The sequence below is a fragment of the Arvicanthis niloticus genome, chromosome 1 (genome assembly GCF_011762505.2).
Source record: "Arvicanthis niloticus isolate mArvNil1 chromosome 1, mArvNil1.pat.X, whole genome shotgun sequence".
In the NCBI taxonomy this organism is placed as follows: Eukaryota; Metazoa; Chordata; class Mammalia; order Rodentia; family Muridae; genus Arvicanthis; species Arvicanthis niloticus.
In genome coordinates, this window is record NC_047658.1 from 116,144,824 (window position 1) to 116,164,860 (window position 20,037).

Genomic DNA, 20,037 nt, shown 5'->3' on the forward strand with positions numbered 1-20,037 from the left:
CCCCCTGAAATTTGGCTATCTAGGCTAAGAAAGTAGCTGATGACTGAGACCCTCAGTCAATGCACCCCAAGGGTTCAGCCCATTGCACTGGGTCGATGAGAGGTCTAAGTCTAGCCAGCCCTTGCCTGAATAACTGTGGTACTTGAATATCTAGAGGTGTTTGCGAGTGGGTACTCGACAGGGAATGTTCCATGAGTGTGGATAGATTTCCCGAAAGTATGCCTGATTGCACAAAGGTTTGATGCCAAAAAACCTCCCCTGGTGGTGCCCCAGGGTGGAGGCTCCCTTTCCCCGTCAAAAGGCATCGAGATGGGTATGGGAAGTAAACCCATTACAATATCTCATTTTGCAAAGGGGATCAGGCCTCTGCTTTCCCTCACTGAGTTGGTGCCATGCTTGATAGGCAATAGGCTGTTCCATCTTAAATATATAGATAGGGGGAGATGTTGGGAGCCACAGTGAGCGTGTTAGCATTCACCATTACAAGATGGCGTGGGCATCCTGTCCAGAGCTGTCTCCATATAAGAGACATAAACAATACATCACCTATTTGGTTGATTGTGTTAAGTCTCCTTTTTCTTCTGTGTCGACAAGGTCTTCAGGAGGTTTCCCTTTGTCATATCCGATTTTTATCAACTTGGAAGGAACACACAGCTTTTCTTTTCCTGTGGAAACATAGGCATAACCTCTCCCCCAGTGTAACACATTTCCCACTTTCCATTCTGACATCAGAATATCCTTAATACAAACAGGTTGATTTAGTTCAGTAGTTTTTTCCACCATCCAATGTCTCTCAGCAGCTGTGGTGTTTTGTTCATTAGCATTAAAACATTTTAAGGTTAACAAAGCACTATGTAATCTATCTTTGGGGGTTCTTATTGATCCCTTTTGCCTATTAAGCATTTCCTTTAGAGTTTGATTAGATCTCTCCACAACTGCTTGTCCCATAGGATTGTGTGATATGCCTGTAACATGTTTTATATTATAATATGTAAAAAACTTTATCTTATTAGAGATATATGCCAGACCATTGTCTGTTTTAAATTGTATGTGTATTTTCACAATGGCCATTACTTCTAACAAATGTGTAATTACAAAATCAGCCTTTTCTGATGCCAAGGCAGCTGCCCATTGAAATCCTGAATACATGTCTACAGTATGGTGCACATATTTCAGTTTACCAAACTCTGTAAAATGAAACACACCCATTTTCCAAATGTCATTTCTTTCGGTACCCTTAGGGTTAGTTCCTGTAGGCAAGGGAGTTTGGTTATATAATGAGCAAGTAGGGCATTACCTCACAATTTCCTTGGCTTGTTAACAAGTAATAGAGAACTCTTTCTTTAAACCTTTGCTGTTAACATGGTGGTTTTTATGGATTTCTGAAGCCTCTAGAATGCTTCCTATCAATAATGGTCGATTTCATTATTACCTTGTGCTAGAGGGCCTGGCAGGCCTGTATGGGATCTTATGTGTCTCATATATAGTGGGTAACTCCTATTTCTGGTAATTTGTTGTAGTTGAATAAATAGTGAGGTCAATTTAGAATCATCCTGAATAAGTTCAGCAATCTCTATGTATAAAACAACACTTTCTGCATATTGAGAGCCAGTTACTATAATAAGGGACTCTTGAAAATCTGACAACACCATGATTATTGCATGTAATTCAGATTTTTGAACTGACTTATAGGGACTCTCAGCCACCTTACTTATGTCTTCTGATTTATATCCCGCCTTTCCTGATTTACTAGCATCAGTGTAAAACATAGGGGCTCCAGATATTGGAGTTTTCTTTAATATATGAGGGATAATCCAATTAGTTCTTTTTATGAACTGAAGCCCTTGCTTTTAGGATATCTGTTGTTAATCTCTCCCAAGAAGTTACTGCACGCTCTTTGCCAATGTTCATCTTGTGCCCATAACAAGGCAATTTCTGCATTAGTAAAAGGTACAACAATTTCAGCCGGGTCCATTCCAGCTAATTGTTGAAGTTAGAGAGCTTCTCAATGTAGGTTTTTAACTTTTTACTCTGTTTATGAGCTAAAATATCCATTCTATGATATAATCTTCTCTGTGCATAAGAATTCATGTAGGAGAATGAGTAGAAGGTAAGATAACTAAGATGCAGGCCATCTTTGGATTAATATGATCTAGATGTGTATCCTGTAATTTTCTTTCTACCAAGGCTAACTCCTTCTCAGCCTCAGGTGTGAGATGCCAGTTGACCTTGCCCTAAGATGGCTCTGGCTGCCTGAACGCCAAGTTGGCATGAGGTTGTTGCATGATATGGGCCGATCTGACGTAGATCACTGTAGAGATGCCATGTGGCCGGAGGGCATTGCCTGGCTACAGGGATTTAAGGCGGACACGGAGAAGGCTCGGGACCACTTGTTAGAATCTTGCTGAGAACCTGAGTAAACTGCTTTGGGAAGGACTCCGTTGTGTTGTGTCTTTCTGCTGGTCAGATAGCGGCGTGCGACACTCAGGTGTCAGTTTCCATGGGCTATTTAAATCTTTATCGCCTTGTAAAGTTTGAAATAAATTACTCAGCTCTTGAGTGGCCAAGCCAATTGCTGTCAGCAGCTGGTTGATATCATTAAGGGTCCATAACTGGTTTCTTCTGATTTGTACTTTTTATGGCTTAACCCTTTGTAGACTTATTTTATACCCTAGATAATTAATAGAATCCCCTCTTTGTATTTTTTCGGGGTCTATTTGCAATCCCCAGCAAGGCAAGGTTTTCTTTACTTCATCAAACATTCTTTCCACAATATTAATATCTGGATCAGCCAACAAAATATCATCCATAAAATTATAAATAATTATTTTGGAAAATTGTTTGAGAATCATCTCCAATCGCTGTTGTACAAAGTATTGACACAAGGTAGGGCTATTTACCATTCCTTGTGGTAAGACTTTCCAATGATATCTTTTTACTTGGCAGCCTCTATTGAAGGTAGGTACTGAGAAAGCAAACCTTTCCTTATTGCATTCATGTAGAGGAATCGTGAAGAAACAATCTTTCAGATCAATCACTATGATGGGCCATTCCTTAGGCAACAAGGAAGGCAATGGGATACCAGGCTGCAAGGAACCCATAGGCTGAATAATCTTACTAATTGCTCTGAGATATGTCGACATCCTCCATTTGCCAGATTTCTTTTTAATGACAAATACTGGAGAATTCCAAGGACTGGTAGACTGTTCTATATGCTGAGCCTCCAGCTGCTCCTGGACTAGCAGTTCTAATACCTGTAATTTTCCTTTTGTCATAGACCACTGCTCAATCCAAATGGGTTGATCAGTCAACCACCTTAGTGGTAAGGCTGTTGGTGTCTTGGCAGCAATGGCTCCTTGGGGTAGAGCTAAATTGTCGGCCTCTGCTGTATCTTGTTTATGGACAGCTTAGACAGTCCGTGACTGCCTTTGATAATGTTTCCTAACTACTTTTAAATTTTATTAGGAGCCTGATGGGTTTCATGACTAGACACTGACACTGAGGCAATATTAATTTAGGTTTTCCACTGTTGTAATACATCTCTTCCCCATAAGTTAATAGCTATATCAGCCACATATGGCCTCGGTTTTCCTATCTGACCTTCTGGTCCTATACATTTAAGCCATCTGGTGCTTTGTTTTGTTTTGGATAAAGTCCCAAGTCCTTGAAACTGGATGTCTACTTCTTGAAGTGGACAATTTTCAGGCCAAGAATTTGGAGAGATAATTGTGACATCTGCTCCAGTATCAACCATCCCTTCAATCTCAGTATTATTCACTAGTATTAGTTTTGGTCTTTAATCCTCTATAGAAGTTTGCCAAAATATTCACTTTTGGCTACCTGTGAGGCCTTCTGAATTGTCTATAAAACTTGCCTCAGCCTTATCTGGTCTCAGAACATCTGTTTTTGAAGCAGTGACATTTAACTGTCCTGAGGAAGAGAACTCTCCATGACTGGCATTAGGGCCTGCGAGAGGCCTCCCTAGAAGTTTTTGGCAGGGTATTGCCCCATTTGTCTGTTGTTGCTCTACATTCCCTAGTCAGATGTCAGCTTTTGCCACATCTTTGACATATTCCTGTTTTGTATTACTTTGGTTTTTCCTGCAGTTATTTCTGAGATGACCCCATTCACATTTGAAATCTTGGGGACACGGAGGGGCTCGGAACATTTTGATAGATTAATCTTACAAGGTTATTCTCCAAGTCTTGCTTCTATTCCTCATTATTTTCTCTCTGCTGCTCAGTCTGATCTGTGAGCTGCTGCATCCTCTGTTCTATCATCTTTTCAAGCTCCTGTCTCCCACATTCAATTTCATCTTTCTGTCTCTTATCCTGATCTATAATTTCTTGTGTCTTCAATTCTACTGTTTCCTTTAAGCCGTTTTGCCAAGTCATAAGTTTCTCTTTCTGATGTTTATGCTGCTCTATAATTTCCTGTATCTTCTGTTCTAAGCTCTGCTTCCATAATCTTAACTTCTCTTTATGTTGTAATTTTAATATTGCAGTGTCTGCCTAATTTTGATTTCCTAACTTTAGTAAATTATCTTCTAGACTTTGTTTCCAAATTTTATCTCTATCTCCTTGCTGTTGCTTATTTTGACCAATAAAATTCTGTACCTTTAGTTCTACTGTTACTTTTAATCTATTTTCCAAGGCAAGGAATCTTTTATCTAGGGACCTGTCTTTTGAGAAGACATAGTAAATCAAGAGAATAAATATTACAGCACTGATAAATGATAAGGTGTCTATGTTCCCTAAGTTGATTCCTGTCAAACCATTTGAAATATCATTACATAAAGCCCAAAAGATATTTATTGTTTTTGTCATCTTTATGTATTGTTTTTGTATCTTTATGTGTCTTTTTTATATCAAAGAATTACCTGGTCCGGAGCCCTCAGTTCACTGTTTCTGCCTGAAAATGACCTCAAAGGCAGTTGTGTTCTAGGATCACCTGTCCCTCCTTGCAGTTTTTACAGGGCACTGAGCAAGCCCAGTTGCAGCCTGAGTGCTTCTCCTGACTCTGGCCATAGCTCTCTGTCTGGGGGTTGGGAGAGGAAGCCTCTCTATGGTTCTTTTTAGGCCCTCAGACCCACTCAGCTTTCAATACATGCTGGTGCAGCCTAGAAGGCTGCCCAAGCCATATTCAGAGGTTGGGAGGCAATGAACTTTTATTTCAGGTTAGTTGAGTCCTAAGTAATAAGTTGGGGGCCAATTTGTTGCGGTAAATCTCCGACCCAAATAAGTCCAGTCAAAGAAAACACAAGTCAATATTTATGATTATAAACTTCATGCCTAGATTGGGCAGATTTACCATTGCACTACTCTATTCCCCAGCTATGAGATCCCTTACAACTTGTGTTTTTTTCTAGGCCACATTCTTCTCCTCTGTTGTCCTTCCACCTCCGGCTTTTTGGTTGCCTCCATAGCCTCTCTCCCATCAACTTCCTCTTCTGACTCCTCCTCTTCCAACTCCTCCTCTAAGCCTTTTTCTCCACCTCCCCTTCTACTGCCCAATCACTGGCTCTAGACTTTATTTGACAAATTCAATTGGACAGAAGGTTCACAACATTCACTTCTTCTCTGCAGTCCCTCCCAGGAGTAGAACTACCATCAAACAAGAGGCTGGGCTATCCACAACATGCAAAGAGTGAAATGAGCAAAACTGAGAATGAACAAACACAAAGGGAGAGTGATGTAACACAGGAAAACAAAATTCTGCATTTCTTAGAACACTAGAAATGCCATACCTTATGTTGAAATGAACAAATCATTTGTACAGATTTTATAGGAGCAGCTGTGCTAACAAATGGGAACTGGAAACCTTGTGTTGTTTGCAACTCTCATCAGCTTAGTCACATCAAAATGTGAATTATACACTCCATCTCATGAGTACTATGGTGGTTTGAATGTACTTTGACCATGGGAAGTGTCACCATTAGGAGGTGTGGCCATATGGGAACAGGTGTGGCCTTGCTAGAGGTAGTGTGTCACTTTGCGGGTGGGCTTAGAAGACTCAATGCTCAAGATTCACCAGGTGTGAAAGAGAGCCTCCTCCTGGCTGCCTGCAGAAGATAGTCTCCTGCCTGCCTTTGAATCAAGGTGGAAAACTATCAGCTCCTTCTCCAGCATCATGTCTACCTTGATGCTCCCATGCTTCCTGTCATGTTGATAATGGGCTGAACCTCTGAAACCATAAAGCCAGACACAATTACATGTTGTCCTTTATGAGGTGCCTTGGTCATGTCTCTTCACAGCAATAAAATGTTAAGACAGACTTATAAGACATACATGTTTTACCTAAAAAATCTATTTCAATATAGATTGGAGAAGAATGTATAAATGAATGATCTCTTACATTCCATGATGTTGATTAAGAATGCTGCAGCATTTTCCAGATATAATTTGACACATGGACTTGAGCAAGGGAATTTCCATTGGAGTTTTGCCATGACTTGTGCTGACTTGCTTGACTGCCAGCAAGTTATAGTTTGTAAATCTTGGTCAGCTTAAATACTATATAGTTATATAAAATAAATATATTATCACAGAAAAGGTCATTTATAACATTGGTAAATGTAATGATGCTTTAGATGGTAAGCATTTGGTGGTAGCCTTGTTATCTGTTTCCAAAAGTGGACTCAATAAAAATAGAAATTCTAAACATCAGTTTTCTGTTGTTCATGTACATTGCACTTGATTGATTTTGTTGTTAAAATTCAGTACTATGTGACTTCTGTGACTTTACTAATCTCTTTTTAAATAGCCTTCATTGTTTTGTGTTTTTTTCTGATCTCTCTGTTTCATTACATCACAGTATCTAAAGTTTTGACACATATTTCCTCATTAAGTGTACTGCTTCCTTTTTGGAGTATTAACATTTTCTTTGGAACTCCTCAAAGAAGAAATGAATATTGTACTATGAAAACATTGTGTGACACTATTTCTGAAATATATTAACTAATTTCTACTCACTTCAGATAGAGAAGTGATAAGAGACCCAAAAATAGACACCACAAAATCTAACTTGTTGAACCAATGAGTTTTATTGAGTTAGGCAAAGGAATATGTGTGAGGAGCTCCCAAGGGAGTAACATGACTCAAAGACAGTTCCATCACCAGATACATCCAGCACTGGAGATAGCTCATGAAAGACAGAACTAGAGTGCCCTGCCTGGCACACAGTTAGTTCAACAGGTTGGTGGGTGGCCTTTGCTGGCAACACAGCTGGTTTGAACCACCTCCTGTTAAGATAAATTCTCTCACTTCTAGACAATTCAGTTGGTCTGAGCTTTTTCTAAGCAAATCAGCTTGTCTGAGAGTGTCTCTCAGAAATGCTAACTACTTATACATGCATGGGTGACAGCGCAGGCGCTGCCCATGGTACTGAGCTCAGGCATAGGTCTGGGGGATTAAAGAACAACTCAGACTCAGGTCATTTGTTGTGAGAGAATGCCAATGCTTTTACTGGGCAGGTTCAATATATACATCAAGCCAGGGAAGGAAAAACACAAACTCAGGAAAAAACAGGAACTCAACTGGTGGGCAATAGGATGTCAAGTGTAAATTCCCTTCCTGGGGCATCATCCTTCAACAGGATGTTTTGTTCTTAGAAAAACTTCAGAATGTTACTTTGTAGACAGAAGCACATGGAAAATCTCAGCCAGGGCACAGCAGTCCTTTGGGGTCCTACACATGGGAAAAAGGGGGGCTAGTGAATCTGGTCAATGTTAAGGACTTCTCAAAGTTACTGATTTACCTCCTGAGCCTCCCTGCAGAGTGGATTTCTTTACCCTCTTCTAGAAAGTCCTATTGTTTCACTTTCCTGTAAAGATCTTGTCTCAAAATATGTGATGGTTCAGCCGTGCTTCAACCTCCTGTGTTTTAAGTAGTGTCTGTATAACAGGGAAGAAAAATGAAACAAGTTGATTTGATAAAATTGTCTATTTAAAGAAAATATATTCAGGCTTAAGATACCAATTCTTATTCCACAATTTATTGCTTCAGTATTTACTTGCCTAATTACATAATATTTTGGAATGTGTAACTATCAGAAATCTGCATCAAGCAGAAGCAAGCACAGAAGTGATAGGTATAATTCACTTCAAAGAATGAGGCTTAAATTGAAGGCTTTATTCTCTGAGCACTCAGGGAGGTGGCCAGCTCAGGAACAGAACCATATCCATGAAAGAAAATTGTGCAGCAATTTAAAAGGATGAAATAACAAAACGAGGGGGAGCGGGGTGAGCTAGAACATTGTCCAGTTATACTTTTTACCCAAGGAGTTGAACATAGGAGCATTGGACATTTGTCATGGCTTACAGCCAGCCAGTCATAGGAAGGGAGTATGTTGGTGGTTGGGCCTTATTAAGGCTTCCAGGTTTCAAGATTCTTGACTCAGAGCCTTGGAAGTTTAGAGAAAGAATGAGTGGACAATCTCCACGTAGTTAGTTAGGTCATGACAGGAAACAAGTTATATACATTTATGACTTGTGCATCTAAGTTTAGATAACAGGCAACTCCTCTCTTTACATTTTTTCTAATCTACTGATTAAGAGACAAACAAGAAACATCTGAAAAAAAGAAACATCTGGAGAAACAGGATAGAAGTTGGTTTCTGGACTGGAAACAGGAACTTAGTTTGACCCTGGCAGCAAGATGGAAGTATTATCCCTGAGATAGATGAACTCAAATAAATATCTCCTTAAACCAACACATCCCCAAAGACACACGGTTGTATATTTCACAGGCATCAAAAGGCATTCTATTTGTCATGATCAAGCAACTAAAATGCCATATTTTTCACTTGAGATTTAGTCTATTCAATTCAATGTCCAAAAGGAAGGTAGCCATGTGCCTTAACCAAGGACAATACTGTTTTCTATAAATTATGTAACTACGTTGAAATTGATGGTGCAATTTTCTTAGTCTTTCCTCCCATAGTTAGCCCTTTCTCAATTTCTAAGCTGTCTTGTGTACCCACATTTTGAACATCTGTTCAGAGATTTTTTTATTGGTAAAGTGGCAGAATTAGGACAGTATAATGTACAATCAATACTTCATCTTCTATAAGTCCCATCTACTAAAAGTACATGTAGAGTGGGTGGGAGCACTTTAAACATACTCACCTGTGTGACAGATGGCCACATATGATAACTCCTATAAATATGCCAATCATGAATAATAATTTAGTGACAGAATTAAGGGCCTGACATTCACACACCAGGTCCCACTAGAAAAGAGAAAAAGCACCAAATAAGAGATCACACCTACCTAGTTAGGGCCATTTGCTCTAACCCTTTACCATAACTCCTGATTTTACTCTGTAGCCTTATCTTACTCTTCCACATTGCTTTTGAATACAACGTGGTTTCTAATATCAGCTAATATTAAATTTCTCTAAGTTAACACTATAGTTTAGGTTAATGATTTGTAAAACTTACAAAGATGATCTCTCAAATAGGCCATAAAATGCAATTATTTGAGATACTTAAAGAATTTTCTGGATATATTATATATATAATATATATTATACATATATATAATATATATATAATATACATATATATTAGTGTATAAACTCTCATAGTATTCCACTAGGTGTAGATTTCTCTCTCTCTCTCTCTCTCTCTCTCTCATTTCTTTACTGCTTTCTTTTTTTACTTTTGGTAAAAGTGAGTATTTAACCAAGTGGGACAGTGTTCTAATAATGAGAAACATTCTAGCTTGTTATAGAGGTAAAATATAGTGTCTTTTATTAGGCAATGCTGATATTCTATCCTGGATCACACACGTGAAACATATTTACTCTATCTTTGGGCAACAGCCTTAGATGGCCTTGTGGTTTTTTTATACTCACCCAGAGATACCTAAGCAATAGAGAGCCCTTACTGCTGCTGCAATGGACCCTAGTTCAGTTATTAGCATACACATAGTGGCTCACAAATACCTCTAATTTCTGTTTCCTAGGATACAACACCCTCTTTTACTTCTTTGTGCACCAAGCACATATGTGGTACACATACATATATTATAGAAAACATTGAGAACTAAATTAATTCATAAACTGTAGTCATCCTTAGAATAAAATACAAATACTAGAATGAGAAATGACTCACATTTAATATATCAGTAAATAATGTTCACTAAAAGTTGTAGACTGTGCTAAATGAATATCCAGTATCTGTGCTATTGGTAAAGCTACATCATGAATTCATGTTGAGGAAAGACTTATCTCAGTTACAGTGGTGGAAAGGAAGTTGCTCCTGTCATACACCCAGCCATCCACACAGGGCTCAGTGTCTGACTCTGTCACCCTGGAGAAAGTACCACTCAAATGAAGAAGATGCCACTGTGGTTGGGCAAAACGATGACAATTATCCAGTCTCAGGTTAGAGTCCAAAGGGATGGAGATCATCAGGAGGTCATCATGACTCAGGATCTCAGTGTCATTGTTTAGAACAGTGTCATTGTCAAGAATGGGGACCCAGCAGTGATGACTGGGAACAACAGCAGTAAAGTTCTCCAACATAGTATTAGGTATTGCAATAGAATTGAGGAAGAATAAAAAGGATATTTGAAGGATTTGGAAACTCCCCAGGCTTCCAACTTGATTCAGGAGTTCCTGAACAGCCATTGAGGCTGAATAACGATCTCCAAAGGGAGACGAATAATTTACTATTAGACAAATAATTAAATAGAAAAATATTAGTTCAAAGAATTAAAAAATTATATTTCACAAAGACACCATAAATAATGTTGATCCTCAGTTGTTCTTCATATGTTCTCATTCACTTCTGCATTGCTGTCATAGAATAATTACCCTTTAGTGAGGCAATGGTGATTTGTAATGAATTTTTCTTTCTCTTGAGTTTCTTTTTCAAAAGTGACCAAGCATTTAATACTGTTGTTATTTCTGCAATTGAATTTGTCTAAAATTTATTTTTAAAGGTATTTTGTTTACACAATGCCCCATGATCAAATATAGACTTTGATCCGCAAATCTCAGAAAACAAAAAAGTTAAACTATAACATATTATGCATTGCAGAACATGCAATCTGAAAGACTCCAAGGTGATCCATTTTATTTTTTATTCAGTGTGTTGTGTTTAATATTGAAGTTTGTTAAAAGAGTTAAGGAAAAGAATTAAAATTCAATTAGTTAAAGTATAACAGGGACTACATGCTGTTTCAAAATGAATGTCCCTCCCAGACTCATATGTTTGAATGCTTGGTTCTCAGTAGATGGAACTTTTTGATGAGATTAAAGGGTGTTAACTTAGTGGAGGACATTTGTCACTAGGGGTAGGTTAGAAGTTTAAAATGGCTGTGCCATTACTAATGAGCTTTTCTCTCTCTTTGTCTCTACCTTGCTTACAACCATGTAAGCTTTTAATGATCAATCTAGTGCTTTGCCTGTCAATATGTTGCCAGGCTCCTTTTTTTTTCATATGAATTCATCAGGTTATATTTATAAATATATATGTATATAGATATATACATATGCATGCAAGAACAGTGAAAAAAGAGAATATCACTTTGAAGGAGGGTTGGGAGGAGTATCTGGGTGAGTTCAGAAGGTTAGAGTTAAATTGTAATCCAAAACAAACAAGCAAACAAACAAACCAAACACTGGCGAATCTATAGTACCATTGAATAGATATTAACAAGATAAACTGTTCCATCAGCAACTGCTATTTCTACTGGTGGATGGTGTCACAAAAATCACCATTAGCACAATCACATAATTTATTCAATTATGTGCCACATGAACTATTGAAGACCTAACAATTTTTGATCAGTAAAACTGATAATTTCCTATGTTAATTGTTTTTTTATTAGATCTTTCATTTACACTTCAGATACCATCCCGTTTCCCCATCCCCCCCCTTAGAAAACCCCTATCCCATGCCCCCTTTTCCTTTTTGCATTTATACATTTTTTTAAGAAATGTTAATCATAGGCTTTATAAGTTTGGTATTGTTTAATCAGAGGTGTAACCCACTACCCAACCTAGATATATCAACTATCTTTGACTGGTGGAGATACATGAACATCTGCTTCCCTGTCTCCCCCCTCTATCTCTCTTTCATCACCTAGCTTCTCCTCTCCTTCTTCTTCTCCTCTTCTTACTCCTTTTCTTCCTCTCAGTACTCCTCCCACCTTAGCTCCTCCTACACATCACCCTTCCTATTAAAAGGAAACTTTTCTCTCAAAATACAATTAGAGCATAATTATGCCTATTTGTACCAGTGAGATACAAGATAGTCCTAATACCCAGTCCATCCTTTTGTTGACTAACCAGCACCTCTGTCATCTATCCTAACTAAAACACTTAGTTCTGAACCTGGCTTTTTCCTTGGCTTTAGGATGAATGTCAGCTGATGACCATACACTCAGATCTTTTCTCTCAAAGTAAATAGCTATAAGTTTTCAACCCCGTCAGAAATCCAGAATGACTGAGTTGACTATAATTGTGGGAAGCACAAAGCATAGCTTCTAAAACTTAGCCAATTTATAGAGACCTCTGAACACCTGGACACTCGCTCTACTTCAAAACGTTGGAGCATCTGTTCTTCTGCCTTCTGGCCCAGGATCATCTGACAGAGCTTAGTGCTGCAGAATTATTAAGGGCTGATTACTCTGTCTAGGCAGATATAATCAGTCGACTATTCTGCAAGTGTGTCCTTTTCTGGACAGTAATTTGTCTGCAGATGGAAAGAGGCAATTCTTGTCTAGTGGCTGTCTCACCACAACTGGAGTAACTCCAAGGATGCTCAATTTCTTCTTAGAATTTAACATAGGAAGCTGTCCGGAGCAGACAGGTCTCTAATGAAAATGAACATTAATACTGAAATGTTTGTCATGTCAATTCTAAGGATTTCTGATGTTTTGAAAACCAGCTATCCATGTAAGGTAATCTGGACTGTTGCCTGTTAACTCCACTCAGCTATTTCTAAATAAAACATAGAGAACACCCTTATAATAAACTCCAAGTCATGAATTTGCTATAGTCCCTTAACTCACAGGCTGACCATCTCAAATCAGTTAAAAAAGTTAAAGAAGGACTGGGTCTAAGCTTTGTATTCCTAAGTGTGTTATACTGGTACAATGCCTATGAGAGTAACAATATTCATCTCACTCTTATATCACTAAGAAGCTCATGCCAATGAAAACCTTAAAATTTGTAAACAAAGTAAATTGGTGCCATTTAAGAATTTATATCTTCATCTTGATATTAATTATACAGATTTCTACTAATAGGTTATGGCTATGCAATAAACCCTAGCTAATCCTCTCTATTCCGACAAAACCACTACTTTTCCCTAGGGAGACAGCCCAACATTTACCACCTTAGTCCCCATGCCCAGGGAATAGGGGCGCTGACTCATCATTAGCTTCTTCAAGCTGATTATGGGCGTTGAGATATTAGAAGAGGAGTGGGGGGGAGAGCAAGTTGACAATCCTCTGATGCTGTGTCTTCACTGCCTCCAGATGGAATTCACGGACCTCAGAGGTTTGAGCAGGTCTGCCCAGCTTGCTTGTTGAGTAGATACACCAAGGCTGATCATTCTGCAATATACAATTCTCAAAACAAATTTTAGTATCAAGATAGTTTTTTTTTTTAAAAGAGGGCTGACATTTTATTAAGAATGTTGGTTCTAACCGCTTTTCTATTTTTCCCCTCTTTTATTGGATATAATATTTACATTTCAAATTTTATCCCCTTACCATATTTCCCCCACCACCCAGGAACCCCTTATCCCATCCCCCCTCCTCCTGCCTCTATGTAGGTGTTTACCCACCTACCCCCAGCCTCTCTCCCCACCCTCAGATCCCCCCCCCTCGGTGCTCAGCCTTCAGGGTACCAATGATCTTGTCTCCCACCTATGCCCAACAGGGCCATCCTCCCCTACATATACAGCTGGAGTCATGTGTCTCTCCCTATGTGCTCCTGGGCTGGTGGTTTAGACCCTGGGGAGCTCTGGCTGGTTGGTATTCTTGCTCTCCTCACAGAGCCACCAGCCCTTACGGTTCACGGTTCCTTCAATTTACTCTCTAACTCCTCCATTGGGAACTTTGATCAGATTAATGGATAGCTGTGGGTATTTGTCTCTGGGTATGTCCGCCTCTGAGAGACCTCTAAGGAGACAGCCTTATCAGGCTGCTGTCAGCTTTCCCATCCTGACATCCCTATCAGCGTCTATTTTTGGTGACTGCCTATGGAATGAATACCCAGACGCAATGGTCTCCCTACAACCCCCCCTTCAGATTCTGACCCACACTTTGTCTCCATATTTGCTCCCTTGGTTATTTAGTTACTCCTTCTAAGAAAGCCCTAGGCATCCTCACTTGTTCTTTCTTCTTCATGAGCTTCGTGTCGTCTGGTAGTTGAATCTTTGTTGTTTCAAACTTTTGGGCTAATCTCCGCTTATCAGTGAGTAAATACCATGTGTGTTCTTTTGTGATTGGGTTACCTCACTCAGGATGATATTTTCTAGATCCATCCATTTACCTAAGAATTTCTCGAACTCATTATTTTTAATAGCTGAGTAATATTCCATTGTGTAAATGTACCACATTTTTTTGTATCCATTCCTCTGTTGAAGGGCATCTGGGTTCTTTCCAGCTTCTGGCTATTATAAATAGGGCTGCTATGAACATAGTGGAGCATATGTCTTTGTTATTTGTTGAGGCATTTTCTGGGTATATACCCAGAAGTGGTATAGCTGGGTCCTCAGGTAGTGCTATGTCCAATTTTCTGAGGAACCGCCAGACTGACTTCCAAAGTGGTTGTACCAGCTTGCAACCCCACCAACAATGCAGGAGTGTTCCTCTTTCTTCACATCCTTGCCAGCATCTACTATCACCTGAGTTTTTGATCTTAGCCATTCTGACTGGTGTGAGGTGGTATCTCAGTGTTGTTTTGATTTGCATTTCCCTGATGACTAAGGATGTTGAGCATTTCTTAAGGTGCTTCTCGGCCATTCGAGTTTCCTCAGTTGAGAATTCTTTGTTTAGCTCTGTACCCCATTTTTTAATGGGGTTATTTTGTTGTTTGGTGTCTAATTTCTTGAGTTCTTTGTAAATATTAGATATTAGCCCCCTATCAGATGTAGGATTGGTAATGATCATTTCCCAATCTGTTGGTTGCCGTTTTGTCTTGTTGACAGTGTCCTTTGCCTTATAGAAGCTTTGCAATTTGATGAGGTCCCATTTGTGGATTCTTGATCTTAGAGCATAAGCCATTGGTGTTCTGTTCAGGAACTTTTCCCCTGTGCCTAGGTATTCGAGGGTTTTCCCCAACTTCTCTTCTAATATTTTCAGTGTACCTGGCTTTATGTGAAGGTCCTTTATCCACTTGGAGTTGAGCTTTGTGCAAGGAGATAAGAATGGATTAATTTGCATTCTTCTACATGTTGACCTCCAGTTGAGCCAGCACCACTTGTTGAAAATGCTGTCCTTTACCCACTGGGTGAATTTAGCTCCCTTGTCAAATATCAAGTGACCAAAGGTATGCGGGTTCATTTCTGGGTCTTCAACTCTGTTCCATTGATCGTCCTTTCTGTCTCTGTACCAATACCAAGCAGTTTTTATCACTACTGCTCTGTAGTACAGTTTGAGGTCCGGAATGGTGATTCCCCCAGAGGTTCTTTTATTGTTGAGAATAGTTCTCGCTATCCTAGGTTTTTTGTTATTCCAAATGAATTTGTAAATTGCTCTTTCTATCTCTATGAAGAATTGATTTGGAATTTTGATGGGTATTGCATTGAATCTGTAGATTGCTTTTGGCAGGATAGCCATTTTTACTAAATTAATCCTGCCAATCCAGGAGCATGGGAGATCTTTCCATCTTCTGAGATGTTCTTCAATTTCTTTCTTGAGAGACTTGAAGTTCTTGTCATACAGATCTTTCACTTGCTTTGTTAGATTCACTCCAAGATAATTTATTTTATTCGTGGCTATTGTGAAGGGTGTCATTTCCCTGATTTCTTTCTCTGCCTGTTTATCCTTTGAATAGAGGAAGGCTACTGATTTGTTTGAGTTGATTTTATATCCAGCCACATTGCTAAAGTTGTATATCAAGTTTAGGAGTTCTCTGGTGGAAGTTTTAGGTTCACTTAAGTATACTATCATATCATCTGCAAATAGTGAAATTTTGACTTCTTCCTTTCCTATCTGTATCCCTTTGACTTCCTTTTGTTGTCTAATTGCTCTAGCTAAGACTTCCAGTACTATATTGAATAGGTAAGGTGAGAGTGGGCAGCCTTGCCTAGTCCCTGATCTTAGTGGGATTGCTTCCAGTTTCTCTCCATTTAGTTTGATGTTGGCTACTGGCTTGCTGTATATTGCTTTTACTATGTTTAGATATGGGCCTTGTATTCCTGATCTTTCCAAGACTTTTAACATGAAGGGATGTTGAATTTTGTCAAATGCTTTCTCAGCATCTAGTGATATGACCATGTGGTTTTTCTCTCTGAGTTTATTTATGTAGTGGATTACATTGATGGATTTCCGAATATTGAACCATCCCTGCATTCCTGGGATAAAGCCTACTTGATCTTGATGGATAATTGTTTTGATGTGTTGTTGGATTCGGTTTGCGAGAATTTTATTGAGTATTTTTGCATCAATATTCATAAGAGAGATTGGTCTGTAGTTCTCTTTCTTTGTTGAGTCTTTCTGTGGTTTAGGTATGAGTGTAATGGTAGCTTCATAGAATGAATTGGGTAGTGTTCCTTCTGTTTCTATTCGATGGAATAACTTGAAGAGGATTGGTATTAGGTCTTCCTTGAAGGTCTGAAAGAATTCTGCACTGAAACCATCTGGCCCACTGAAACCATTTTTTGGTGGGAAGATTTTTAATGACTGTGTCTATTTCTTTAGGCGTTATGGGACTGTTTAGGTGGTTTATCTGCTCCTCATTTAACTTTGGTACCTGGTATCTATCTAGAAAATGGTCCATTTCCTCCAGATTTTCCAATTTTGTTGAGTATAGGCCTTTGTAGTAGGATCTGATAATTTTTTTAATTTCCTCTGTTTCTGTTGTTATGTCTCCCTTTTCAGTTCTGATTTTATTAATTTGAATGCTGTCTCTGCGCCCTTTGGTTAGTCTGGCTAAGGGTTTGTCTATCTTGTTGATTTTCTCAAAGAACCAGCTCCTGGTTTTGTTGATATTTTGTATAGTTCTTTTTGTTTCGACTTGGTTGATTTCAGCCCTGAGTTTGACTATTTCCTGCCGTCTACTCCTCTTGGGTATACTAGCTTCTTTTTGTTCTAATGCTTTCAGGTTTGCTGTCAAGTTGTTGATGTATGCTCTTTCCACTTTCTTTTTGTGAGCACTTAGAGCTATGATTTTTCCTCTTAGTACTGCTTTCAATGAGTCCCACATGTTTTGATATGATGTGTCCTCATTTTCATTTAAATCTAAAAAGTCTTTAATTTCTTTCTTAATTTCTTCCTTGACCAAGTTATCATTGAGTAGAGCATTGTTCAGTTGCCAAGTGTATGTCGGTTTTCTGATGTTTTTGTCCATGTCAAAAACAAGTCTTAATCCATGGTGGTCTGATAAGGTGCTGGGGATTATTTCAATCTTTTTGTATCTGTTGAGGCCTGTTTTGTGACCAATTATATGGTCTATTTTCGAGAAGGTACCATGAGGTGCTAAGAAGAAGGTGTATTCTTTTGTTTTAGGATGAAATGTTCTATAGATGTCAGTTAAGTCCAATTGGTTCATAACTTCTGTTAGTTTCATTGTGTCTCGATTTAGTTTCTGTTTCCATGACCTGTCCATAGCTGAGAGTGGGGTGTTGAAATCTCCCACTATTATTGTGTAGGGTGCAATGTATGCTTTAAGTTTTAGTAAAGTGTCTTTTATGTATGTGGGTGCCCTTACATTTGGGGCATAGATGTTGAGAATTGCAAGTTCCTCTTGGTACATTTTTCCTTTCATGAATATGAAGTGTCCTTCTTTATCTTTTTTGATTACTTCTGGTTGAAAACTGATTTTATTTGATATTAGAATCGCTACTCCAGCTTGTTTCTTGGGACCATTTGCTTGGTAGATTGTTTTCCAACCTTTTACTCTGAGGTAGTGTCTGTCCTTTCCACAGAGGTGCGTTTCCTGAATGCAGCAAAATGTTGGGTCCTGTTTACGTATCCAGTCTGATAGTCTATGTCTTTTTACTGGAGAATTGAGTCCATTGATATTAAGAGATATTAAGGAAAAATGAGTGTTGTTTCATGTTATTTTTGTTATTGGCATTGGAGATATGTTTGTGTAGCTACCTTCTTTTACGGTTTTTGGAAGATTACTTTCCTGCTTTTTCCAGGTTGTAGTTTCCCTCCTTGTGATGGAGTTTTCCACCAATTATCCTTTGAAGTGCTGGGTTTGTGTTGAGATACTGTGTAAATTTGGATTTGTCATGGAATATTTTGGTTTCTCCATCAATAATGATTGACAGTTTTGCTGGGTATAGTAGTCTGGGCTGACATTTATGTTCTTTTAGAGTCTGTATGATATCAGTCCAGGATCTTCTGGCTTTTATGGTCTCTGGTGAGAAGTCTGGTGTAATTCATATAGGTCTGCCTTTATATGTTACTTTGCCTTTTTCCCTTACTGCTTTTAGTATTTTTTCTTTGTTTTGTACATTTGATGTTTTGACTATTATGTGGCGGGAAGTATTTCTTTTCTGGTCTAAACTATTTGGAGTTCTGTAGGCTTCTTGTATATTTATGGACATCTCTTTCTTTAGGTTAGGGAAGTTTTCCTCTATAATTTTGTTGAGAATATTTACTGGTCCTTTAAGTTGGGAGTCTTCCCCCTCATCTATTCCTATTATCCTTAGGTTTGGCCTTCTCATTGTGTCTTGGATTTCTTGTATATTTTGGGTTAGTAGCTTTTTGTATTTTGCATTTTCTTTGACAGTTGTGTCAATGTTTTCCATGGTATCTTCTGCACATGAGATTCTCTCTTCCATCTCTTGTATTCTGTTGGTGATACTTGTGTCTATGACTCCTGATCTTTTTTTTTTAGGTTTTCTATCTCCAGGGTGGTCTCCCTTTGTGATTTCTTTATTGTTTCTACTTCCATTTTTAGATCCTGCATGGTTTTGTTTAACTCCTTCTCCTGTTTGGTTGCATTTTCTTGCAATTCCTTAAGGGATTTTTGTGTTTCCTCTTTAAGGGTTTCTATCTGTCTACCAGTGTTCTCCTTAAGTTCTTTGAGAGTGTTATTTATGTCTTTCTTAAAGTCCTCTATCATCATCATGAGAAGTGATTTTAATTCTGAATCCTGCTTTTCTGGTGTGATGGGGTGTTCAGGGCTTGCTATGATGGGGGAGCTGAGTTCTGATGATGCCATGTAACTTTGGTTTCTGTTCCTCGCGTTCTTGTGCTTGCCTTTCACCATCTGGTTAACTCTAGTGCTGCCTGTACTTGCTGTCTCTGACTGAAGCCTGCCTTTCCAGTTATCTCGCTTGTGTCTGATCTCCTAGGGGTCCAGATGTCTCTGTGATCTTTTCCAGCTGCCCTGATTACAGTGGTATCTCTAGGATGCCTCAGGATATGGTGCCTCCAAGGTAGCAGTCCAGCTAGATGTCTGCTGTTCTGGGTGCAGTGTCTCCTCTTGGATATTTCAGGGTATGTTGTCTGACACTCTGAGTTCAGTTGTTCCTCTGTGGCTCTGGGTTGAACGGACCTTCCAGTATGTCTCAGGTGGAATCCGGGGTCCACACAACTGCAGACCTGGTAGAGGTCTGGTCTGGGACTCAGACCCTGCAGGCCTCAGATTGCAGGAGGGGCTAGCGGCAGAAGGGGCGTGCTAGCGCTGGCTATGGGTTCTATGGATCCCCCAGAATGTGTCTGGGGGGCTCCTGGGTGCACTCACCCGAAGGCCTCAGACTGGAGGAGGGGCGAGCGGCGGAAGGGGCTTGCTAGCGCTGGCTATGGGTTCTTTGGATCCCCCAGAATGTGTCTGGGGGGCTCCTGGGTGCACTCACTCGCAGGCCTCAGACTGCAGGAGGGTGCCAGGCTCCTTTTA

The 20,037-nt window shown here is 39.2% G+C and overlaps 1 protein-coding gene across 1 annotated transcript in view; it reads right to left on the reverse strand.

Moving 5' to 3' along the window:
* Positions 1-10,797, reverse strand: part of LOC117721828 (solute carrier family 22 member 27-like) — a 48,489-nt gene extending 37,692 nt beyond the window's left edge. Inside the window, exons 1-2 of the mRNA XM_034520684.2 lie at positions 10,233-10,797; positions 9,125-9,230 (exon numbers count right to left, since the gene is read on the reverse strand). Of these exons, the coding sequence (XP_034376575.1) occupies positions 9,125-9,230; positions 10,233-10,632 (506 nt within the window). The 5' untranslated portion in view covers positions 10,633-10,797. The remainder of the gene's footprint in view (positions 1-9,124; positions 9,231-10,232) is intronic.
* Between the last annotated feature and the right edge of the window lie 9,240 nt (positions 10,798-20,037).